General features: G+C 34.9%; 1 protein-coding gene across 1 annotated transcript in view; it reads right to left on the bottom strand.

Moving 5' to 3' along the window:
* The window catches only part of FAF1 (Fas associated factor 1), a 216,736-nt gene that overhangs the window by 139,797 nt on the left and 49,277 nt on the right, over nucleotides 1–27,662 (bottom strand). Inside the window, exons 5-7 of the mRNA XM_081946742.1 lie at nucleotides 26,269–26,360; nucleotides 21,650–21,741; nucleotides 11,220–11,325 (exon numbers count right to left, since the gene is read on the bottom strand). Of these exons, the coding sequence (XP_081802868.1) occupies nucleotides 11,220–11,325; nucleotides 21,650–21,741; nucleotides 26,269–26,360 (290 nt within the window). The remainder of the gene's footprint in view (nucleotides 1–11,219; nucleotides 11,326–21,649; nucleotides 21,742–26,268; nucleotides 26,361–27,662) is intronic.

The following is a 27,662-nucleotide window of genomic DNA, read 5'->3' as shown; positions in this document are numbered from 1 at the left end:
TAATATCTATGATCTATGAACCTAGTTTCCATTGGAAAACTGTCCAACTGCCTAATATATATAGGATAAAAAATAAAGACACATGTACGAAGACCGCCAAATAAATCCAATTATATGGTAATTTCAATATATTAGGTATTCTCAAATTTTGAAATACTAATAAAATGATGTTCATTTGTAAGACCTTGTCTACATGAATAAAACAGTTATTTCACTGGGGCTAGGCAAGATATAAGTATATCCTGATGTCCTGTATGATAGCAGCATTCGGATAGCTAAAGAGCTGCCACAAAGAAGAGGGGGTCAACCTATTCTCCAAAGCACCTGAAGGCAGAAGAAGCAATGGATGGAAAGTAATCTAGGAGAGAACCAACCAAGAAATAAGGAGAAATTTCCTGACACTTACAACAATTAACCAGTTGAATGGCTTGCCTTCAGAAATTTTGGGTGCCCCATTACTGGAGATGTTCAAGAAGAGATTAGACAATTATTTGCCTGAAATGGTATAATGCCTTCCATTTGATCAGGGTATTGTATTCTATACATTTTAACATGACTCTTGCTCAATCGATGAATCTATCAGGATATCAACAAAATTCAGGTTTTACTAAAACAATTACTATATAAAGTTGAAAGGAGATCCCTGATGCTCAGCAATGGATTGCTGATATGTGCTTCTTGTCAACATTTGGATTTTTTTTTTACAAAAGAGGAAGTGTGAGCAAGAAGGGTTTCAAGCAATACAATCAACAGTTTTGGAGCTATTCTGCTTATAACATAATTTCTAGTCATTTTTCCCCCTTTTTTAATTACTATGCTTACCAATTTTGAGGTTGTGTTGATCCTTTAATGCTGCTATAGGTTTTTTTGTTGACTTTTTTTTAGCTGATTACTTTAGGAAAAGAGAAAAAAGAAAAGAATAGATAATGCCTGGGTTTTTTTTTTATGACAGAGATATGCTTCTCTTCTCAGCTAATTACAGTGGTAGCTAAAGGTTTGTGAATGGTTTTGAATTGTCAATATTTCTGCATAAATATAAATTAAAATGTGATCTGTTCTCCACACTAGTTCTAAAACTAGATCAAGAGAAAGTGATTTAAAATTACATCTTTGTGTGTGGCAAAAGAATGTGAACCTCTGCTTTCAGTTATCAGTGTGCTACCCATGGACAGAAATAACTGCAACTGAACATTTCTGATAAAGTTTGATTTATCCCACATATTTGGCTTGGAGGAATATGAGCCTATTCCTCCTTACAAAACTGCTTCAATTCGGGGGTGTTGGTGGGCTTCCTTGCATGAACTGCTCACTTCAGGTCCTTCCACAACATTTTTATAAGATTAAGGTCAGGATTCTGACTTAGCCATTTGAAAACATTAACTTTCTTCTGTTTTAACCATTCTTTGGTGGTACAAATGGTGCATTTTGGACTGTTGATTTGCCACACAACTTCCTCTTGTGCTTCAATTCACAGAGATATCTTGACCTTCTTCTATAGAAGATGCTAGTACAATTCAGAATTCATAGTTCCATCAATCATGGCAAGGTATCCTGGTCCAGAAGCAATAAAGCATGCCCAAACCATGATACCTCACCACCATGTTTCACAGATGGGAGAAGGTACTTATGCTGGAATGCAGTGTTTGTCTTTCACCAAATGCAATGCTTCTCATGCAAGCCCAGAAAGATTTAGTTTGGTGTCATCTGCCAATTGTAGAAAGGCAGCAATATTCTTTTTGGAGAGTAGCAGTTTTCTTCTTGAAACCCTACCCTATGCATCATTGCTGTTGGTGTACTCCTGATGGTGGTCTCATGAACATTGACATTCACTAATGCAATAATGCCTTCAGTTCCTTAGATGCTTTTTTGAGACCTCCTGGAGTATTGTATTCCTTGCACTCCTTGCTCTTGGTGTGATCTTGGTTGGCTGGTATTTCTGAGAAGGGTAACAACGATGTTGGATTTTTATGAAAGAAAGAAAGAAAGAAAGAAAGAAAGAAAGAAAGAAAGAAAGAAAGAAAGAAAGAAAGAAAGACAGACAGAAAGACAGAAAGAAGAGAGGAAGGAAGGGAGGGAGGGAAGAAAGAGAAAGAAAGAAAGAAAGAAAGGAAGGAAGGAGGGAAGAAAGAGGAAAGAAAGAAAGAAAGAAAGAAAGAAAGAAAGAAAGAAAGAAAGAGGAAAGAAAGAAGAAAGAAAGAAAAAGAAAGGAAGAAAGAGAAAGAAAGGAAGGAAAGAAGGAAGGAGGGAGGGATGGAAGAGAGAAAGAAAGAGGGAGGGAGGGAGAGAGGGAGGGAAGAAAGAAAGAAAGAAAGAAAGAAAGAAAGAAAGAAAGAAAGAAAGAAAGAAAGAAAGAAAGTAAGTAAGTAAGTAAGTAAGTTTATTGGTCACCCACATTACCTCAGGATAACTCTGGGCAGCTTACACACATAAAAATAAAAAGTGTACAAAGATAATATATATATATATAAATAAAATACTACACAAAGCTAAATACAGAATCCAACTAAAAAAAATTGGAGTGCGCAGGTGCTGGATGGAAGGGGAGACGGGATGAATTGCCTACATTTGTATACAATCTGCCTGACAGTGAACTGCTGGAGTCCAAACACTTTGGAAATACATATTTAGCCTGGTAAACATCAACAAATGTTTTGGGAGGTCCTCAGAAATCTCCATTGTTTCTTCCCCATACCTTCCAAGATCATATCTTGAGAGGGAATACCCAAAATTATGTTCTTTAAATAAGGCAAGACTTCCCACACTCACCATCTGATTATCAACCCAATGACTGAAATACATGACATTAATTTCCCCTTCAAATGAATTTATAATCCCAGAGGTTCACCATTTTTTGCCACAAATGTTTTTTTACTCATATTTTAAATTAGAAACGCTTTATCAAGTTTTAGGACTTATATGGAGAACAATGCTTTAGGTCATATTTATGCAGTACTATTGAAAATTCAAAAGGGTTCACAAACTTTTAAGCACCATTGTAGCCCTCAATTTATAGTAAGACTGAAAGGGTGATTGCATTTCCTTTCAACAACTGATGTAGAATTTGCCAAATCAGTGGCCATATTAACCCCCCCAAAATATAAATATCCAGCTTCCAGATGAAAGGCTAAGGGGTCAATTTGACAGTGTAGAATTTTTTTTGTTTTGTTTTTAATTTAAATGTATTGGCTGCACAATTCTAGTGGATTTTGGGTGGCCCACAAAATTAAAAACAAAACAAAAACATAAATTTCTAGAACTATAGGAGAGACAGTTCTGGTTTTTAACTCTGTGTTGGGTAATACAATTTCTACAATAAGCTTTCTAACTGTGGTCTGCTAGAAAGATTCTGCTGGGGGTCAGGAAATGTACTCTGCAGAAAAAAACGTAATTATTTTAAGTTTATATTATTGCTTTGGGAATCTCCTATTACTATAGAAGCAAATTCTTCTATATCAAGTGTGGAAGCCTGAGCAAGGTATTAGGCAGCATGACCTAGTCATGGCCAATCATTTGCAGGACATGATTATGTCATGCTGCCCAGCATCTTGCTCAATCTTAATCTGCCTAATCAATCAACAAATCATTGATTTTCCATGTCAAATGCTGACCTTTTGATTATGACCACAGATTCTCCAACAGGATTTCATAATTCCTACAATTTAGAAAAGGTGACAAGTTACCAACTCACCAATCTTTGAAGCAGAATTATTATTCAAATCCTATCAAAGAATCACCAAAAATTGCTTATACTGTATTCTTTATGGTCTCTTGGGAAAAATAGAGTCCTAGTGATGTCAATCTCTCCAGATGGCCATTATCATTACCTGGTACTTACCAAGTCTTCATTGGGTAACAACGCCTGGTTTCTCTAGGAGTGTTAAGCTTGTTAATTCTCATTAGCTAGTACTTGCTGCTTCTGAATTCTATTCAAGGTCATATCTAGTATATTTAAAATAGCCTTCCTCAATCTAGTTTCATCAAGATGTTTCAGACTTTAGATTTCGAAGGCTATCCAACTACAAAATGATTCTGTGTAGCTTACATAATTTTTTAAAAAGGAAAACAATTAAAAAGAAAAGTACATGTGCCCCTGGATGAAACACACAATACATGAAAAAAAGTCTGCCAGGGGCACAGTAACTACCTTAACAGCAGGCTTGGGAGCATAGCCATTTTTAAACATTTGTGGAACTCTTCTAGGATAGGAGCTATCCAGATCTCTGGGACATCCTATTCCCAAGGGCAGGATACATATCAGAGAAGGAATGCTTGCTTCCAGGGTCCCACTGGATGACATTGCTTGATAGAAAGTATTCAGAGCACCACCTTGCCCAATCTTACTTGACAAGCAGAAACCACGGGAGACAGCCACAAAATAATCTCCACTCATGCTGTTTCTAGAATCTCTAAGCAATTTAGCATAACTTAACTCAACGTGACTTATTTTGGATTATAGTCCCATAATACAGTGGGGCAAAAAAGTATTTAGTCAGCCACCAATTGTGCAAGTTCTCCCACTTAAAAAGATGAGAGAGGCCTGTAATTGTCATCATAGGTAGACCTCAACTATGAGAGACAAAATGAAAAAACAAATCCAGACAATCACATTGGCTGATTTGGAAAGAATTTATTTGCAAATTATGGTGGAAAATAAGTATTTGGTCACCAACAAACAAGCAAGATTTCTGGCTCTCACAGACCTGTACCTTCTTCTTTAAGAGGCTCCTCTGTCCTGTACTCATTACCTGTATCAATGCCACCTGTTTGAACTTGTTATCAGTATAAAAGACACCTGTCCACAACCTCAAACAATCACACTCCAAACTCCACTATGGTAAAGACCAAAGACCTGTCGAAGGACACCAGAAACAAAATTGTAGACCTGCACCAGGCTGGGAAGACTGAATCTGCAATAGGCAAGCATCTTGGTGTGAATAAATCAACTGTGGGAGCAATAATTAGAAAATGGAAGACATACAAGACCACTGATAATCTCCCTCGATCTGGGGCTCCACACAAGATCTCACCCTGTGGGGTCAAAATGATCACAAGAACGGTGAGCAAAAATCCAAGGACTACACGGGGGGACCTAGTGAATGACCTGCAGAGAGCTGGGACCAATGTAACAAAGGCTACCATCAGTAACACACTACGGCGCCAGGGATTCAGATCCTGCAGTGCCAGACGTGTCCCTCTGCTTAAGCCAGTACATGTCCGGGCCCGTCTGAAGTTTGCTAGAGAGCATTTGGATGATCCAGAAGAGGATTGGGAGAATGTCATATGGTCAGAAGAACCCAAAATAGAACTGTTTGGTAGAAACAACTTGTCGTGTTTGGAGGAGAGAGAATGCTGAGTTACATCCAAAGAACACCATACCTACTGTGAAGCATGGGGGTGGCAACATCATGCTTTGGGGCTGTTTCTCTGCAAAGGGACCAGGACAACTGATCCGTGTACAGGACAGAATGAATGGGGCCATGTATCATGAGATTTTGAGTGCAAACCTCCTTCCATCAGCAAGGGCATTGAAGATGAAACGTGGCTGGGTCTTTCAACATGACAATGATCCCAAACATACCGCCCGGGCAACGAAGGAGTGGCTTCATAAGAAGCATTTCAAGGTCCTGGAGTGGCCTAGCCAGTCTCCAGATCTCAACCCCATAGAAAACCTTTGGAGGGAGCTGAAAGTCCGAGTTGCCCAGCGACAGCCCCACAACATCACTGCTCTAGAGGAGATCTGCATGGAGGAATGGGCCAACATACCAGCAACAATGTATGCCAACCTTGTGAAGACTTACAGGAAACGTTTTACCTCTGTCATTGCCAACAAAGGATATATAACAAAGTATTGAGATAAACTTTTGGTATTGACCAAATACTTATTTTACACCATAATTTGCAAATAAATTATTTCCAAATCAGCCAATGTGATTGTCTGGATTTATTTTCATATTTTGTCTCTCATAGTTGAGGTCTACCTATGATGCCAATTACAGGCCTCTCTCATCTTTTTAAGTGGGAGAACTTGCACAATTGGTGGCTGACCAAATACTTTTTTGCCCCACTGTATATACAACAAAATGCATACCAAAATAGACTCTTTTAACTTTCAATATAAGTATCTCAGTTGAAAACTATAAGTAAACAGACTTCTTCAGCTACACATTCACGTCCTCTTAAGGCTGATTAAAAAGTGGTAAAACTAACTTTTTACCCCGTTTTAACAAGACGATTTGACAGTAGAAGTGAGTACATTTATAGAAATCAACTAGTTTGACCAAACACATATTTTTCATATCCTGGAGACTTATGTGGAACTAATTATATCCATCATAAAGTAAATATCCACTAACACTAGGACTATTGTATTAAATTCATTTGTTTGTTCATTCATTACAACTGCTCATCTCATTTCAGTGACTTTTGGTGACTCACAATTAAAACGATATCCAAACTACAAAACAATAAAAACTTTAACCATACAACCACCAACAAAACAGCAGTAACACAGAAATATTCATAATAGTGATGTGTCAGCAAACACATAATTGCAAGTGCAGGAAAAAAAACTTTTCTAGAGGGAAAACGTTTATTACCCAATATTTTTTGTGATGCTTAGAACCAAAATATTAGTCATACTGCCCTAAAGCAGGCTCTGAAACATAATTTGAGATTGCCTCTAAAACATTCACTTCCTTCTGAGATGATGATGGATTCTCTATATGCTCTGGAGGATGTTATCAATCTCTTTTCTTTCTCTTAGTGGTCATCTCATTGAAGCAATCTAAAGAGTGTCTAGAAATAAATAATGCTTCAAGGCAGAGCATGTAAATCAGGGGTCCACAACCCCCCCTGGCCACAGCCCACTACTGTTTCAAACCAGGCTGCACTGGTGATGGGCAAGTGCGTGCACAAAGCTCCACTTGCACGAGTGGCAGGCAGGCACAAGTATGGGAAGTTCCACTTGCATGAGCAGTGACTCCTTGCACTTGTGTAAGCTCCACTTGTGCAAGTGGAAAGTGCAAGCACAAGAGCTCTCCATTCATTCAAGTGGAGTTTTGTGCACGAGAGCAAGCACCCTCTGCTCACATGTGAAGCTTTGTTTGTGAAATGTGTTTTTTAATATTATTTAATGCATACCAGCTTTGTAGAGCTGCAAACTATGTTAGTAGTAATCTTAAAGGAAGCTGCCAATTTCAGGCGCAGTACAATATGTCTTATACTTTATACAGTTTCCCTGGTCCTTTACTTCTTAGATTCTCAAAAAAGTCTGAGTAAAAATGTACCAATTCAATTTCAATCAAAACATCTTTATAAAACATGCTTATGGGATTGTCTGACTGATTTTAGAACTATTTCTACTTTTATTGCTATTAAAAATTATTGCTCTACAAATCACTGTGTAATATCTATGCTAACACAAATAATTTAGCTGCAGCTAAATCATTTTATAATGTCAGTAGGCAAATGTGCACTTAAAAAAAAGAGAGATTCTTATTTTTAGGTTATATTATATTAAAATGTTAAATCTACTTAGAATGTTTATGCATGTCCAATTGAATTTTGTGTCACAGAAAGGCAAACGTTAAGCATAGCATTCATTGCCAGTCTTGCATTGCTTATGTAAGTGATAACTTATCTTTTGCGCAAAGGTTGACATAAGTGATAAGGCTGTATATCAAGGTCACCAGCTTCTTATTCTAATGGCAGGGAAACGGGCTTTACTTCTGCACCACCATAATTTAAAGGTCGCAACAGAATCAAAGAAACTAGTCATGCCTGTTCAAATTTGTTAATAATAATACATTATAGCAATACTTTTTATGCTCAAGGGAAATAATTTAATGCCTCACATAGGTTTGGGAATGGTGGTGTTAAATAACTATTTTGAAAAAGCTTTTAAATGTTTTAAAATCAAATCTCATTAAAACTGTTCTGAAGTCCCATTTTATAAACTTATGTATTAGTGTTTTAAAAATTTATCACTAGTGAATTGTGGAATCTAAACTAAATTTTTTAAAGAAACAAAATTGTCCTTGATAAATTATTTTATCTAAGTCACTGATATAATAGAAAAGATCTGTGATAAAATTTAATCTGCAATACAGCCAGCAGAATTAATGTTTAGTAATAACTTTTACATTCTTTAACCTACTTAAATTCCATTTCAGAAAAGGCTCACAAAGGGGATGATACTCTGCATTATGAGTTATGTTTTAAATTTTGTTATACCAGTAGAAGAGAAGATAAAAACTAATACCACAAAAAAAAATTGTTCAAATTCAGTCCATCTTAAAACTGGCTGATGCATGGGGGGAAGGTAAGAAAGAATATAGGATGACATGAATATAATATGTGGATTCAATTTTGAATTACAAGTCTGTACTATACTAAACTTGAGAGATTTCCCAAACACAAAAGCATCCATCAACAGATATCTGAATTTTCACCTAGTTTCATACTTGAATTCAGCATCAGCTACAAAGTCTACAAAGTCAGTATGCCATCCATAATACTACTATCTTAGTTCTCCTTTGTTATAATTATTTGAAAACAAATGGTTGCTGCCTTTTTGTTTATACTTCCATAGACCAAACTCAACTTGTTATTCTTTAGTGTCTTCTTTTTAATACCTTTTCATTTCATTAGGAATTGACTTGAAACTAGCAAAATAATGTTATTCGTATTAACTCAGCTCACTTGTTCATTGCAAAATGTTTATAACACCATTTTTGTTTGGAAAAGACAAGAAAAAATATTTATTAGTACTGTTTGCAAGCACTGCAGCAATACAAATCAAAAAACCAGACGGATGGTTATATCATATAGTTGTGGTAAGACCTGAAACATTTCTGGAATATTAAGTGTTTCTTTTAATAATTGATGCAGGCATTTTGAATCTTTCTGCATAGGCTATCAGGTGCAAGTAGATTGCGTTAATGCTGCTTAAACATTTCAACTTGTCAGTATGGCTAACTCGATTTGCAAAATATTTGCAGTATTTCCCATCGAAACAGTAATAAAGGTAAAATAAACATATGCCACTACTTTATAATCACTGAGCATTAATGAATATTTTATATCTTTTAAAATCTCACTGTTTAATTTTAAAGGATGAAATTAAGTCTCCTTTACAGAATATGCCAATTATCTGCATATCAAACAATAACTCAGCCATTATACTTCTTTTTGTTAAGACACAGGAAGCTAATTTGAAAATACTGGCTAGCATTTTGGAAAAATAATTGAATAGACCTTCCTGCCCTCTGGTGGTTGACAAGTGAAAATTGCCCATAAAATTAAATTACTACTGATTTAGTACATATAACTTCCTCATTTTTAAAAAATATTTAAATGAAAGGAAGAAATTTTAGAACTAACTTCAGAAAGTGAGGGTTAGTACATGGTCAGTTTAACAGTTCAGTCAAAGATGAAATTCAATTTTTGAATTGAAAGAAAATACAACTAATAATTTAGACCCATTCTGCACATCAATACCTCTCAAAATTCTACAGTATGGGAAATAGTTTATGATGGAGTAGATCCACTCTGAGTATCATGGTGTTATTTTCTGGAGGATACACTGTTATTTAGCTTTAACAAATGAGCAGTTTGGCCATACTGTCTCATAAAATTTGTAATAAAGCAAAACTTATCAGCACTACTAAGTCAATCCTGAATGTATGCAATATGTTGCCCCTGAAATTAATGACAGATATTTACTAAAAGTGGATAAGGTTCTTGTTCAAATTTTGAAGGCCTGAGTAATTTCATTTTATATTTAGCAATGGGGGTCAATTTTATGCGAGACAATTTTACGGGCCTTGGATAAATAGAGCAATCACGTCTATTTGATATTTAACAAAACTGATTTTCATCCAAATTTGAAATGCTGGTATTTTTTGCAAAACAATTTTCCATTTGTAACTACATAACAAGCAGCTGTAGTTGTTTACTGAAAATAACATGTTGCAATTAACTGGTTATATGGTATATGTATCATGTATAATGTACAGTACATACATACATGTATGTATGTATGTGTGTGTGTTATAATATATAGGTTGTTGAGGGGCTTCAAGATGTATGTATGCATGCATCTATGTATGTATGTACGTATGTACATATGTATGTATATAAATACTTAGGTAATGATTTTATATAAAGAACTACATAAGATACAAAAGTATATATTAGCCAATAGGTTCATATTCTTCATGCTGATCTTAGTAAGAGTCAAAAAATTATGCAAAGGAGGAACTATACTGATTTAATATCATTAATACTAAAATGTATTCAAATAAAAATAAATGAAAAGAGGCTAATATCCAAACAATATAATCCTTTTAGCTATCCCATTCCAGCATCAACTCCTATGAACGAAGCATGCTGTAACAACATAAACATAAGTATTGATAGTATTTTAAAAAAGTGATCATAATATAGATCTTTTCACACATGTATTGGCTTCTTGAGAGGCGAGCCACTGTCTTAAATGAGGATGGGAGATATTTCATACAATAATAAAAGAAAGAAAGAAAGATTCAAAAGAAACACTCCCATTTGGAATCCTTGTGTATATAGCAGGTTGGAATTAGTAAGCAAAAAAAAAACCCTTCAAAAATCTGATTGCTCAATTTTTGATATACAACAAGGTTATGACAATATTGAATTTTTAGTTAAAGGCAATTTACTACTTTAGGAAGTGCTTCTGTCTTTTCAGGAGGAATTAGCAAGAAACTCTTCTTTGCAACATCACCCCTTGGTGGTAGTTTTATAGAATGACAATGAAATGGTTTTTAAACAGAAATCATTTTTCTGCAAACCCACTCCTAATCAAGATTATGACAACTAGCAACGCAACTGATGCAAGAAATACCCAAGAATATAAGAAAACTGTTAAATAATTTTAAATAAAGGAAGAAGAATCTCTATCAGACAGCCCTACCTCACCTTTGGGGAAGCTTTTTAACACTCTAAGGCATCATGCTCACAAATACACAACCGCTTTGGGGTAAAATTAATGCAAATGTTATATGTGGGTTACACCATCTGATGTACCTACAGTAATCTTTCATCATCCACTTAATTAAAAGCTAAAAACCTAATAATGAAACATGAAAGGAAGTATGCAGCCTGAATACATAAGCCCTCTTTAACAAAGCTGACACTAGTTATAATGAGCGACATTTATTCTTCAGCTGCGAGACAGAGCTCACCTCCTGAATGGTACTGCTTCCTGAGAAGTTGAGGTTGTACTCCCGCTGGACTTCTCGATGGGTGACGATCAGCATGAAGTTTTGATTTAATGATTCCTGCAGGGCACTGAAAGGGTTGAAAGAAAAACAAGAATATCAGGAGCGAACATGTTCTAACTTGCTTTACATTTAGCTGTAAAACCCCAGGAGTACCCTAAACTCTGCAGAGACAGGTCCAGGCACAATGTTATCGTTTTCTTTTTTGTTCTTAAAGACAAGGAAGCAACTGGAGAATGACCAAGGGAACTGACCTGTTAACTCTTTCTAAGGTAGTTGAGGGTCTTAGGCTATATTTCAACTCTTTAGAATTTTTGCAACACCGTTCTTACTGCAATTATTACAATACTGTATGTACACACACACACAATATCTATTGTCTCACATACAACACACTCATATTAAGAGACCTCTACACTTTTAATTAAGTTCAAAATAAAAGCTTTGATGATGCTTACACTGTTTACATACACACAGATAATTATGTATTCATGTGTCAAGTTTGTGTATGTATGTGACAGCTATGCTTTTCGGCTAAACATGGCAAATGTTTATAACTGCTGTCCAATTAGTTGCCAGTAAGCATGTGGGAAATTCAAGGATTCACTGATTATCGCAGGAAACACCAAATAAATTTGACTCTATTTCGCCTCCTAATTCCACATTGACAACCAACTGTTCATCTTTCGAAGACAATCTGGGAGAAACCAGAAATGATAAAATAATAAATCTCAGTTCTCAGAAATAGTAGGAATACTCATTTTTTTCCTTCTAATTGTGGACATTACTGTCTCATAAATTATGCCAAAAACAGGATGATAAGTCAATTGTTGAATATTCTTGATTTGGATAAATGTTAAGAAATAATTACATAACTGTCCTTTGTTTGAACTATTTATTAATCTCGGTAAATATAGACTAATAAAACAATAGATTCCAAAAAGCCCTAGTGAGTGGGAAGTATTTCAGTTCGCTCAGAAGGTTCAGAATTACTCATATAAATTTATCAGCTCAGCAACCCATATTAAATTCCATGCTGTTCCAGAGAGTCTCTCAACCTACAGAAGAAAGGACTAGATGGGAATAAGGAGACAAAAATCATGTATGTATTTCATATAAACAATGTTCCCCTCCCTATATCATCTCGGAAAACTGTTGTTACTGATAGAACAGAACTGATAGGGCAAGCCACTAACGTATTAAAAAAGAGCAAACCCCATTCCCCTTTAGCATGGTGATATTACCTAGTTTGGTAATGAAATGTCTATAAAAAAACAACCAAGCTGAAAGAACACCAAGGATCCCAAAGCTGTGCTTAGAAAATTAAAGCACATACATTCAACTGTACTTTCAACATACCTCTGGTCCGTTACACTATTGTGAAATTTCTTTCCCTAGTTTTTTCATGTTACGGAAGAGAACATCAGTCAGCCAGGATTATAGGAAGCCATTTTATTCAGCTTCTAATAAACTGTTATTTTCATTCTGGCAAAGAATGATGCACTATTATTTGATTTAAGTTTATTTCAATATTATTGCACACTCAAATTGTTTGAAATTGAGGTAGGGGAATCTCAGGCAGCACAATTCTATACATGTTTACTTGGAAGTAAATTGCATTATTCTCATTTGAATGCACTCAGAAATTATTGTCCATAAGATTGCTGCCTAAATGTGATATAAAATGGTTTAGTCAACAAAATATATTTAAAGTTCACAATGACACAGCTTTCCAACATAAGTTCTGGTGATGTAAAGCAAAACAACAATGGGTTCTTTATAGAGTTACTTCAATACACATTATTCTCGTTAGAAAACCTAACAAATTAGATCAGACTCTAATTTGCTTGATAAAAATCTACAAGTACATTGTCCAATGTAATATTGTAACATTCCAATAAAATAAATCATTAAATCAGCTACTTCTTAATCAGAGTTCATTGAATATTAAATACAAGTATTTAGAACATTTTTAGCCTCTATATTCTTGAGAATAATCACAGCTGACAATGGATACATACACCTACTGGTGAAACAGATACAGATATGCAAGTGCATGCACAATTATACATTAAGAAATGTATAATTCAGAATTTCAGGAAAATTATATTTATTAATTACCTTATTTTAACCACTTTTTTCTACTTAAATACTGAACATTTGAAAGCACTTAGTTATTAACAAGTATAGTACTGAAGCTTACTGAAGCTAGTTTCAATAAGATTTTTTTTTGTTGGACAGTAAGTCTCACAGACAAACTATTCCATGTTATTATCTTCAGGACTAGATCTCACATCTAGATTTTCTGCATAGTTCTAAACACAGAGTTGGAAACCATGCATATAGCAGTGGAAAAAACTTCTTTATATATGGCATGGGAAACAACTATTAGAATATATGTAAATTACATAGGTCTTTACTATCTCTTATCTCTTTTCACTATCAAAACTGTTAATTGTGAAATTAATAACTAATTGTTCAAAATAATATAGAAGAATCCTATTTGTTCAAATCACTGGAATCAATTGTTTTACTTGCTCTACTATATGTATCAAGTTTAAACTTACACATATATGTTAACTTTGCAGGATATGTTTTTAAATATAAAAATAAGGTACTAAAGGTGTCAGAAATCTAAAACATTCCTCACTGATACATAGCTTAAGACAAGAGGCATTCAATATTCAATTTCTCAAACAGCTAATTAATGACAACAGACTTTCTGAAAAAGATATGTTAAGGGCCAGAACAAATATAGCATTAATTATATAAATTCGGTTTACATACACGGACTTTCATATAAATAATATCCATAGAAAAATGAGAAGGAGTAATTATTTCCTTCATTATCTTTGGTCCAATAAAAATATATTTTCTGAACTTTCTACTTGCATTTTACAATCATTAAAAATCTTCAGATGTTGAGCTAAAATTTAGCAAATCATATTTTGAGCTGCAGATTTTTAGCTTCTGTAGCCTAGTTTTCTCATTTCATCTCATTCCCACACACTCCCAAAATAATGAAAAATATTTAGCTGTGCATCTATTTATATCACTGGCAGTTTAGATCTAACTTACGCTCTTATCCAAAAAAAGCTTACTCTTCTATTAAAATGCTCCTTCCTCCATGTGTTGATACTGTATGAGATTATCCTTATGGGCCAGAAATAGAGAATCTTGCACAATTGCGGCAAAACTGTGAAGTGATGATTTCAATATGCTTCTCCATGGCTTGCTTAAAAAAAACCTGAATTCTATCTCAAAAAATGTTGACCTCTGGAGAATCAAAAGACAAAAATTGTTTAAACTTAAGTTGAGGATTCAATAGAAGAATTGTTTTCTCCTTTCCTCTCTACATGAAAGTATCTTTTTCATCATCTCTTATGGTAGCACAATCAGTAAGCCTAGTACCCTATTTTTTTCTCTCTAAAAATATGCTATTAAAACACCCTCTGAAATTGTATGGAAGATAGTACAAAGAACTACAAGGGATGGAAAGAGTTTCTTTCCTATCTATTTCATTAGAAGCAACATTTGGCTTCTTAAAGAAAAGTATTTTATGTAGCCTGCATTTTTAAATTAATATTTAGTGTAATACAATCGTGTGTGTGTGTATGAGAGAGGGAGGGAGGGAATTCTGAATTCAATGGATTTTAATCTGAGGCAATTAGTATATACTACATTATTATTCCAGTTTAATCCCACAGAGAGCCTCTTCATGAATTTCAGTAGAAAAATATCCATTATTCACCATATCAATTCATTTTTCTTACCAAACATCTACATTTTAACAAAATATCATGAAACATAATAATTAACATTTCTATTGCAAACATTCAGATTTATACAAGCTCATGTCGACAGTCATCCAAATTTGCTGTAATTACAGTTTATTTACACTAAAACAAAATATGAAGTCACTATGTAAATGTAATGTTTGTTGTAGCTAATGCAGCAAGCAATAGCAAATTAGTTTAAAACAGCAATCACTCAGAAAGCTTTTGTTTACTTTATATCCTGAATGCTAAACTATTCCGTGGGACTAATTCATAGTCATTTCTCTTGTGAGATGGTGGCTATATAAATTTGATAAATTACATAAATATATAAATTTAGAAGAACTGACCTAGATTTATGTAAGTTTATTTTGCCTAAGGGAAATAAACCCAAATTCTATGTTTTCTCAACCACTGGGATATATTAGACTCCACAATATGTAAAGTTGTTTTTATTTCAAAAGCAGTTCTTTTCAGTTTTGAAAGTAGCTCATTATCCATCAGGGCATACTTTTGTTCAAGAATTATTTTTTTAAAATCCTTCCTCTGCTGCATGCAATCTTGGGATACTACCAATGTTTAATTTAGAGGAGGGGTGTCAAACTGGTGGGCCACACCCACCCCAGCTCTGCAAATGGAGAAAACATCGTGAAACGTCACATGACAGTAACGTGACACGGCAAGTTTGACACCTGTAATTTAGAGTATCTGAGCATTTATTAAAATTTACAACTGAATGCAGTAAAAACCAGTAAAGAAAGTTTACTTTATCGAGGAGGAGGCAACGTTGCGACGATACGGACTTGCGGTCTTGATGCTCGGAGACCGCAGCGGATACTTTTGCCGCTGGGTGGTCCAATTGGACCTAAACCATCCCGCAGAGATGGTGAACAGGAAGAATATGTCTTGCTGATCTCAGGGACATCGCAAAGTCCCTGATGGATGCAAGAGAGGTTCTTCAAGCCGGCAACAAAAAATCCAGCCATGAAGTCGGGGTGGCTCCAAAACGGAAGGATACGGAAAGAGAAAGTGTTTCCAGCTGGTGGTAAATTTTTACCATTTTAAAAGAGACTGCCTATGAAAAACTTAAAATTAATTTAAATTGGAGAACAGAAGAAACAAGCGGCGGAATTAAGCTTTGAATGGTTTTGGACAGTGGGCTATCTTACTTTTTAAATGCTATGTTCATGGATGGAATTTATGCAAGCCTTTTAAAATGTATGGATTAACTTTTCTTCTTCTATTTTTTTCTTTTATTATTCTTTGTAACCTTTGGACTAAAATTCTCCTCTTTCATTACTGTGGGTGTTTTTCTAACTCAATCAAGAATTGGACCTTTTTTAAACTTGAAATACAAAAAAGATACAAAAAGAAACAAAGAAAATTGCAACAATAACACTGCTACTCAGAGGCTGGAGGTGTATGTATTGGAAATGAAACACTTTTACTTTTCTTACTGATTATCCTGACTTCGCACTTCAAGGTCTCACTGCTTGTTTATAGAGAGGGATAAGAAGAAAAGCATACAGATGTCCCTTTGAAGTATATCTTTAAACAGAGAATATATCTTCTAACAGTAAAATATGATGAAGACGTTGGAAATGTTTATCGTGGAAAAAGTGGAAGTTAGAATCCTAAAAACCGAAGAGGAAAATGACCATAAAGAAATTAAATCTGCTGATATTTATGGTGATTGGTTTGTTTCTGGAAATGGAAAGAGTGAAATACTGAAAGAGGAATTAAATGGAGAGGAATGCTACCCCAGATGGCAAGACACAGAAGAAGAAAAAACAAAAGAATTTATGGATTTAAAGAGAAATTTTATTACCAAAATCATTGATAACACTACTGACAATTAAAGATAAGCTGATTAAGGAAACAGAAGAAGGGCATCGAAATTACATGAGAGATTTTATAAGCAATGAATTGCTAAGAGGAGTCCATACAAATTTGATTAAGGAGATGATTAGAGGACTGATACCACAAATGGCAGAAGACATGAGACTGTTTTGCTACTGGAAAGATACAGGCTGATAGATGGAAGTATATAATTTAAAACTAGTTAAACTTAGTGAAATTTAGTGACAATAGATATAGTTAAATAAATAATTGATAATGATAATAATGTATACATGTGTATTGTTATGATAAGTAATAATTGGATATGAATATTGAATGGTACCTATTAAAGGAAGATTAGAAATCTTTTTGATTATATATAAAGGTTAATAAAAAAGAACTAAGTTAGATTCAGTTAAGTCTTGATTATTAGGGGGAGGAAATGTTATGATAAGGATATAGTCAAATAAAGGAGGGATAATGATAACAACGTATGTATGTATGTATGTATGTATGTATGTATGTATGTATGTATGTATGTGTACAACATAAGGAAACTGGATGTAAATTGTAAACAGTGATTTAGAAAGGAGGATCAGAAAATTTTGTTACTAAATATTATGGATGTTTAGCTAGAATAGGACATAAGGATTCAGTGTTATTGGAGCATTTTAGAAATAGTGAATGAAATGCCAGCATGTGGGTTATGTATTAAATCTTGGTATATTTTATGATGAAGGATGTTCAAACAATTATAGTCAAATGAAAATGGAGGTATGATGATAGTAACATGTATAAATATCTGAGTTAAAATACTTGAGTTAATATGAATTATGGTTGATGATTGTGGAAGAGATGCACAAAAGTCTTTTGTAACCAACTGATACACTTTCTACAGTATGTAAAGGAAGATTCTTTGTGTTGTGTTTGTTTTGAAAATAAAAAATAAAAAAAAATATTTTAAAAAAAGAAAGTTTACTTTGTCAAGAAAACAGCCTATGAAAATTAAAAATATGGTAATATTTCATATGATATATAAATAATGCTAAAACCACAGTTAATGTAATAAATGGTCTAGAAACAATGCTGGAATCCTAGTGAATAAAAAGATATTTCAATACAAGTACATCCTACATGTACCAAAATGCATGTAAGTAACCACATCAAAAAATGTCCAACTGTCAAAAATTCACCTTGTCAAACTGCTGATAAGACAATTCAGTTAGGATCACATGCAAAAAAACAATTTTAAATCCCTTACTTTCCCTTTAGTTTGAATTTGAAAAGAGTAAGTTTTGTGCCATGTTATGTTGCTAAAACAATTGATCAGTAGGCTGAATGATGTTATAGTTTGAATAAATGTTATACTGTCTTTAGTTAATGCCCTCTAATCAAGTTGTGGTTTTTTTATTTGCATTCACACTTCTTTCCAAACTGCTTTAGCTTCAGAATACTCACAACTCTCTGTCTTTCATACAAATGAGAGAACTGGCTGCAGGCACAGGCTTCATTTCATGGGATCTTAAAATTTATTAAATGTTCTTAATCACTCAAGTCCTATAGATTTGTAACTGTATTTCATCTTGTACCACAAATTTTCTAAAACAATGATTTGTTATTATTGCCAATTTCAATAATCATGCTTTGTCAAATATAATTGGAGAAGCTATGAATGCAAAATATAACTATAAAAAACTGCTGGTTCTGTTGAAATAATTTGGAATGTGAAATAATTTCTGCATGGCTAATGCTCTTTATTTTACTTGTAAAACAAAATAAGAATCCTTAGCCCAACCAGTTTAGAAAATATAGGATGAAAAGAACTGGAAGAGATCGTACAATTAAAATGGTTGGTTGGTTCTTACCTGATACGCTCCTTCTCCGGACAGGTGGAGACAGCAGCCATGCATGGGTTAACTCAGCCAGTAACCAATAGGACTGAGTCTACCAAAATGATAAATAATTTGGGAGAGACAGGAGCTGACGTTGCAACGGTATGACATGCGATTTCGGAGTTCCGAGATCGCAGTCGATACTTTTGCCACTGGACAGTCCTTTTGGACCTAAACTGTCTCGAAGAGACGATGACAGGAAAGAGTATGTCTTGCTGATCTCAGGGACATCACAAAGTCCCTGATTGATCCAAGAGAATCTCTTCTTGTCGGCGACAGAAGCGCAGCCAAAAGCTGCTGAAGTTGGGACAGCTCCTCAACAGGAGGAAAGAGAAAAGAGAAAGTGTGTCCATCTGGTGAGGAAATTTTATTGTTATAAAAGAGACTGCCCCCCAAAAATCAAAGCTAAATTAAACTTGCAAAGAAAAGAAAATAAGCGGCGAAATTTAGCTATATTGGACAGTGTGTTATCCTTTTTTTTCATTTTCTTTTATGGAAGTTTTGCAAATATTTCCTACTTTTTAAAGTGAAAGTAGGTTTTTCTTCTTCTATTTCATTTTTTTACCTATGGATTAAATATTTTTCTTTATTTTTATAATATTAGTTTGAATGTTTTTTTTTATCTTTATTTTGCTCCATTTAAGAATTTTGTTTCTTTTAAGCCTGGAATATAAAGAAGATATAAAAGGAATATAAAGAGGGTAGTAACATCAGAGGGAAAAGAAGCTACACTGCTACTTGGAGGTTGGAGGTTGAGTCCTGGAAATATTGCTTTCTCTTTTTTCTCTTTGATCATTTTGACTTTGCACTTCAAAGGCTTCAGCTTGTTTACAGAAGAGATAAGGAGAAAAGCATGGGTTGTTTATACAGATGCTCTTTGGATGCTTCTTTGGCAGCTGGAGAGAAGTGAAACAAAATCTTGTTTTGAAACTAGAGTGGCAGTGTTTACTAGTGGGAAGAATGGCACAACATCAAAAAGAAACCATAACATTACAACTGATTATGTTTGAAATTCAAAAATTATTAGAAACAACAGAGAGAATTGAGAAGAGATTGGAAAATATAGATTGTAATGCAGTAAAATTTGATGGAAAAATTGAAGATATCCAGCAAATGGAAAAAGTGGAGGTTAGAGTCCTAAAAACCCAAGGGAAAAATGAACAAAGAGGCAAGATAATTGTGGATACTGACAGTGAACTGAGTGTGGTTGGAGATGGAAAGAGTGGAACATGGAAAGGGAAGATAGATGGAAAGGAGTTCTACCCCAGATTTAAAGGTATAGAAGAAGAAGAAAGAGAAGAATTGATGGATTCAAGGAGAGAAACTTTGACAAAAGCACTACTGATAACTAAAGATAAGCTGATTAAAGAAGCTGATGGAGGGTCTCGAGATTTTACAAGATATGTAAAAAGCAACAAGTTGAGAAGTCCACACAAATTTGATTAAGGAAATAACCAGAAGACTAATTCCACTAATGGCAAAAGACATAAGACTGCACTATTACTGGAAAGACTCAAGTTGAGATATGAAAATTAATAACAAAATATTAGTCAAATTTAGTTAAAATTACAGCATTATGTTAAAAATTAGGTGATAATGGATATAGTTAGCCAAATAATTGATAATGATAACAATGTACACATATGTATTGGTTTGATAAGAGGAAATTTGGTATAAATTCTAAATGGTGATCATGAAAGGAAGTTTAGAAACTCTGTTATGTATGAAAGCTTACAATATTTTTTTTTAAAAGAGTAAGTCAAATTTAGTTAAACTAAGACTCCCCAAAAATGAAATGATGACGGATATTGTTAAATAAATGATTGATAATGATAATAATGTAATATTTGTATTGACATGATAAAAGGGAAATTGTATATAAATTGTAAACAGTGATTAAGAAAGGAGGTCTAGAAACTTTGTTATTAAACATAATTAATTTTTATTTAGAAAATGTTATAAAGATGCAATGTTGCTGGATGATATTGAAAATAGATAACAGAATGCCATCATGTGGTTTTGCTTTAAATTTTGGAATATTTTACATGAAGGGACGTAAAAACAATTATAGTCATATGAAAATTGAGGCATGATGATAGTAAGATATATAAATATATTTGATTAAAAATATATAACTTGATATGAATTGTAGGTAATGACTGTCGAAGGGATGCACGAAAGCTCTTTGTAATCAATTGACACACTCTTTACAATTTGTAATGGAAGCTATTTTTGTGGTGTTTGCTGTGTTTTGTCTGTGTTTATTCAAAAATAAAATTTTTTTTAAAAAAACAAAACAAAATGATAAATAATTTGGAATGTGAAATAATTTCTGCATGGCTTATGCTCTTTATTTTACTTGTAAAACAAAATAAGAATATTTAGCCCAGGCAGTTTAGAAAATGTAGGATGAAAAGTGCTGGAAGAGATCGTACAATTAAAATCCCCCTGTTCTAAAAGCAGGGTTATCATCTCTACTACCAACTACCTCTCATCAATTTACTCCATCCATACCTCTCAATTTACTCCTGGAACAAAGCTTAAAAATCTAATAATAGCAGTGCTTTGAAAAATTCTCATTTAAAATCTATTACACACACTGGCTTTTGCATATACAGTAGAACCTCTGGTCACAAACACTTCTAACCAAGACCAAATCGGTTTCCCCTTCCAAGCCATTTTTTTTGTAAGTCCCAAATTTCCAAAATTAGGTTTGAGTCACAACCAAATCAGGTTGCGACCAAAGTTATGGAATGAATTATGGTCATGACTAGAGGTTCAACTGCATATGGTTTAAAGATAGTAAAATGTACAGCATTTGGATAACCTCAAATATGCCATTTACATGAAGCCCTGTATTTTACATTCACTTTTATTTGTGACTTACCCTGGCAAACTTGATGAAGATGGTGGTGGCAAGTCGGGCGTTAGGACATACAGGTTGTTGTTTTTGGGCAAGTGTAGAGTTTTTAGAATAGTCTGCAGGAAAAAAAAATATTTAGAATTTAAAAATGTCAAAATGTTTCTATTAGGGTCTGTATCTGAAATGTAAAGCCAAACTGATGCAAAATTATATATCACTAGCAACCACAATTCCATGAGTTAAAAAAAACACAAGAGGAAGAACAATTAATAAAAAGCACCACTGGAATCTTATTATGCACCTGATGAAAATCTTTCTGCCACACACAAACAAAAATCCCATTGATAATAATAATTGGTAATATTTAAACATTTTATTCAGTCTTGCCCTCAGTGGGTTTCATTGCAATAGAACTGCATATAACACATAAGGTACAATTTAAAATTATGCCAGTCAATAAGCTTTCTTCTATTACCAAAGAAATCAACAAACTTTCTTCTATCGCTAATCTCCCTATTAATTTCTGAAGAAACACAGCAGCCCTTCTTTATAGTGAAAAGTCTTACAGTCATGAAGCTAATTAATATTGGATGGCATTTGTAATATAAAAAAAAATATTCACAATGATTCATTCTATCCTTTGATACCAGCATCTAAGTGATGGTGCTGATCTACGATCTCCCAAGTAAACCAAACAGGAAACACGACCAGGAGAGCTAATTCTATTTTTATAAGGCTAAATTAACAGAATCTTATTTTATTTTTGTTTGTTTGTTTGTTTCTCATTTATGAACCACCCATCTCCCTCAGAGAAACTCTGGATGGAATACAAAAAACATCAAAATATAAAAATAGTATATAAAAATTAAAATGTTAATATTAAAATTTCAATTCAATTTCAAAATTAAAATTTTCAGGAGGAAAGAATAATTAAGCCCTGTTAAAAGTTAATTAAAAAGACAAAGGGGGGACTCTCAGGGCATCAGCCAATTTCATAGCAGAACCATATTTTAACTCCTTTATGGAAGACTAAGAAAGTGGGGCGCTGCCCACTTGGGGGGGGGGGAGACTATCTTGCAAATCGGAAAGTACAAATCTCCTGCTGTCACTTTTAACCATCAGATTAATTAGGACAAGAACTTCTTAAATTTCTTTCTCTGACCATTAATCCACTAGGAGCTCCCTCCTCTCTTGTCTGATAATTTCCTAGGAAACATCTCTTCCCCTCCTCTTTCACCATTACACTTGGTAAGACCATGTGGCTTTGGGCTTTAGGGCCTTCTGGATCTTGGATCTTCTAAGGTTTAGTACTGGATGGGGCCGCTCTGCTCCCAACAGACCTGGTGTGCAATTTGGGGATCCTTCCAAGGGAGAGGGCAGTTGGGAAGGCCCTGGGAGAGACCACTGCAGGAAATTGGGCTGCAGGGACAGAGTTAAAATCCAGAATGTTTTAGCTCCATTCCTAAAGAATTTCCCCTCCACGTTGTCCACAGGATGGGGTAGCAGGAACAGTGTTGCAGGAGTTTCTGAGTTGCAGGAACGGTGTTAAAATCTTCAGCAAAAGCACCCTTTCTGAGGCCACTGTAATTTTGCGTGATTGTTAAATACTAGTCATAAGTTGAGAAATGCCTGTAATTTTCCAGATTCTAGGCTTGATCTGTAAAGCTCTCCATAAATATTAATCCTGTGAATCAGGGGTGGGTTTCTGCTGGCATTACTGCCAGTTCGGTGTGCACGTGCACAGTTGCCTATAAATAGGTCTGCGCATGCGCAGAACATTTTAAAAGGTCAAAAAAAAATGTTGCAACCAGAGAACCGGTTTGGGGGCATGATGAGCATGCCGTTCCCATCGGTTCGGAGACCCAGTCACCATTTCCACTACCGGTTCCACCAAACCAGTGCAAACTGGTAGGAACCCACCTCTGCTCTGAATCCTCAAGGGCTTCTACAGCAAGTTCAGTTTTTATCAAAAACACAAAATATGCAGTGACACAAGCTCCGCCCTTTATGAACTTGCATGCAGTGTCACAATGAACAGACTAAAGGTCTGCGCAGTTTCCAGTGCAAGACAAATGTTGCCATTTGCCTTCTTTGCAGATAGCCATGCAAGCCCACCTACTCTGTTCACTTAATGGGAAACTGCCACCTTAGATATCTGAGAACTATCTGGCCCTTGGGTCAAAAAAGTTTGTTCGGCCTATTCAGATCCCAGATCTCTGACAACAATTCCAGTGTTAGACCTGTTTTACATTTTATCTGGAGATCCCAAAGACTTTACCCAAGCTCTTCCGCATATAAATATGTCTACTCTGCCATCCTTTTATATAGCAAATTAATTGTGTGTTGCATGCCACTGGTGGAGATATATAGCTGTGCTGCACCTTCATGCATGATTTATGGATCATAAATCCAAAGGCACTTCAGAGATAATCAAGTTTCCCCACAACCACTATCTCACAGTGGAACATAAGTACAGCACTGGTAACAAATTGCCATTAAGTTTCTACTTCAATAAATCTATTTATTTCAGTAAATGATACACTGGAAAAGGTAAGTCTTGATTGTTATATTACCAGAACCAAGGCAATATGACTACAACTTAATCTTCATTATTTTAGGGAGGGAGTGGGTTCCCTGTCTTTTTTCTCATATATAACTTGAGGTGGTACATTTATCAATACTCCCTCCTCCTCCTCCTATTTCCCCCACAACAACAACCCTGTGAAGTGAAGTGAGTCTGGCTGAGGGAGAATAATGGCCCAAAATCACCCAGCTGTTTTTTCATGCCTAAACAATCTCCTGGTTTCTAGGCCAGCATCTTAAACCCTGCACCAAACTCAATCTCAATGTTACTTAATGCTTCTTTTAAAAAACGGGCATGTTACAACCGCTGCTTCTTTTCTTCAGAGGAAAGGTGGGATTATCAGAAAATCACCAGGAACACTCAGTTGCACACAAAGTGCTAAGAAGTGCTCAGTTTCAATTTATATGGAATATAGGTGGGAAATGCCATTCAGGAGATGGGTGGGATGCCATTTTATGACTGTTGTGACAGAGTTATTTATAAATGGGTATCAGTTGGCCAAAGCCTATGATGATAATGAAGGTAGTGTTATATGACCCAAGAAAGTGGAAAGGGTTGCCCTAGATCAGGGGTGTCCAAACTTGGGAACGTTAAGACTTGTGGACTTCAACTGCCAGAATTCCCCAGCCAGCATGGCTGGCTGGGGAATTCTGGGAGTTGAAGTCCACAAGTCTTAAAGTTCCCAAGTTTGGACACCCCTGCCCTAGATCCATGTCTTTCTGACTACTTCAGGCAGCTAGATGGGACAGCAATGGATGGATCAAGGTGGTTATTAGTGTTTCTTTGAGGGAGAGGGTGATACTTCCTCCTTTGAATGAAATGCTTATATGCCCATTCTTGAGGAAACCACTCCTGTATCCAGCTGGCTTTGATGACTTCTGTCCCTTTTTCTTTAATATTCTTCCCACAGAAATATGGGCTACCATTCATAAACAGCTGAGGAACAGCTAGTTAATGCGCTTTCAGTTTCAGCCGGCGGCTTATGAATATCCAATCTTGGATTTTATCATAGGTTCTATTTTGGCTTTCCTTTTGTGGTTCATTTTTGTTTTAATATTGGTTTGGATTTAATTATTACTTTTGTTGGATGTCGTACACAATCCAAAGCCTTTGAGATGGCGGCAGGTTATGTACTGCTGATATATAAATGAGTACCATATAAATGGCGTGGATAAAAGAAGCATTTATAATGAGACAGAGAAATCTTTCTATTGCTACTTGGAACAGGAACTAAAAAAAAGTTGTTAGTAGACAACTGAACAGATCTGTTTTCTATAAGCTTTTCGCAATCACTAATTGAGAATAAATAAATAAATAAATAAATAAATAAATAAATAAATAAATAAATAAATAAATATGGGAAATCCTCTGTTTTTACACAGTGTACAGGTAATCCTTAACTTATAACAGTTCATGTAGTGACTGTTCAAAGTTACAACATCACTAAAAAAAAGTGACTTATGACTATTTTTCATATTTGTGGCCATTGCTGCATCTCAGGGTAACGTGATCAAAATCCAGGCACTTGACAATTGATCTACATTTATGAGAGCTGCTGTGTCCTGTGATCACCTTTTGCGACCTTCTGACAAGGAAAGTCAATGCGTGAACCAGATTCACTTAACAATAATTATTAACTTAACAACTGCAATGATTCATTTAACAACTGTAGCAAGAAAGGTCATAAACTGGGGCAAAACTCACTTAACAAATGTCTCATTTAGCAATATAAATATTGGGCTCAATTTTGGTCATAAGTCAAGGACTACCTGTATATAGGTGCCATGTCATCCTTATTAGGAATCTTCAGATACAGAATATTAAATGAATATTAAAATTCCTTGCAATTGAAGGAACAGAATACACTGCCCTGAATATTGTCCAAGTTAACTACTGTCAAAGTTAAATGTTATCCTTTGTAAATATTGTGCCTTCATTGTACAAGCAACCATGCCATTTAATCCAGAATATTTTAGACATTGCTGACATATCAGCATTAATTGGCAAAAACGGTCCATGGGGGGGGGGGGGTAATCCTGTAACAAATATAAAAACTTACACTATCATCTACATCTCCAGTCTTCCAGCCCTTTAGCAATATTTTCGATGCAGGAATCTGAAGCTCATTTTCTAAAATATGTTTGATCTCTCCTGGAAAAAAAAAACAAAGACGACTCATCAAAAAACATTTCTGCTTTTTCTGATTTATTTTTATAAAGCATAGGCAAAATAAAATCTAAGCATCCCAAGCATTACCCAATCAATATACACTGCTCAAAAAAATAAAGGGAACATAAAAATAAGACATCCTAGATCTGAATGAATGAAATATTCCTATTAAATACTTTGCTCTTTACATAGTTGAATGTGCTGACAACAAAAAACACACAAAAAATAACAATGGAAATCAAATTATCAACCCATCCTGGATGAGCTGCACTACCTGAGCCACTTGTGTGGGTTGTAGACTCTGTCTCATGCTACCACTAGAGTGAAAGCACCACCAGCATTAAAAAGTGACCAAACCATCAGCCAGAAAGCATAGGAACTGAGAAGTGGTCTGTGGTCACCACCTGCAGAACCTCTCCTTTAATGGGATGTCTTGCTCATTGCCTATAATTTCCACCTGTTGTCTCTTCCATTTGCATTACAGCATGTGACATTGATTCTCAATCAGTGTTGCTACCTAAGTGGACAGTTTGATTTCACAGAAGTGTGATTGACCTGGAGTTACATTGTGTTAAGTGTTCCCTTTATTTTTTTGAGCAGTGCATTTTAAACGTATGTCTTTAAGTATCTTAGTTTATCGCCATAAACTAATTGGACCTAAACCGTCCCGCAGAGACGGTGAACAGGAAGAATACGTTTTGCTGATCTCAGGGACATTGCAAAGTCCCTGATCGATACAACAGAAGTTCTTTAAGCCGGTGACAAAAAATTCAGCCAAGGCTGATGAAGTCGGGCGGCTCCAAAATGGAAGGATACGGAAAGAGAGAGTGCTTCCAGCTGGTGAGGAATTTTTACCGTTTTAAAAGAGACTGCCTTACAAAAATCTTAAAATCAATTTAAATTGGAGAACAGAAGAAACAAGCGGTGGAATTAAGTTTGGAATGGTTTTGGACAGTGGGTTATCTTACTTTTTAAATGCTATGTTCATGGATGGAATTTATGCAAGCCTTTTAAAATGTATGGATTAACTTTTCTTCTTCTATTTTTTTCTTTTATTATTCTTTGTAACTATGGACTAAAATTCTCCTCTTACATTACTGTGGGTATTTTTCTAACTCAATCAAGAATTGGACCTTTTTTTAACTTGAAATACAAAAAAGATACAAAAAGAAACAAAGAAAATTGCAACAATAACACTGCTACTCGGAGGCTGGAGGTTTGTGTATTGGAAACGAAACACTTTTACTTTCCTTACTGATTATCCTGGCTTGGCACTCCAAGGTC

The sequence above is a fragment of the Natrix helvetica genome, assembly GCF_964273705.1.
Source record: "Natrix helvetica genome assembly, chromosome: 3".
Classification (NCBI taxonomy): domain Eukaryota; kingdom Metazoa; phylum Chordata; class Lepidosauria; order Squamata; family Natricidae; genus Natrix; species Natrix helvetica.
The sequence above is the reverse complement of the archived record's forward strand: the minus strand, read 5'-3'. Positions and strand labels throughout refer to the sequence as shown.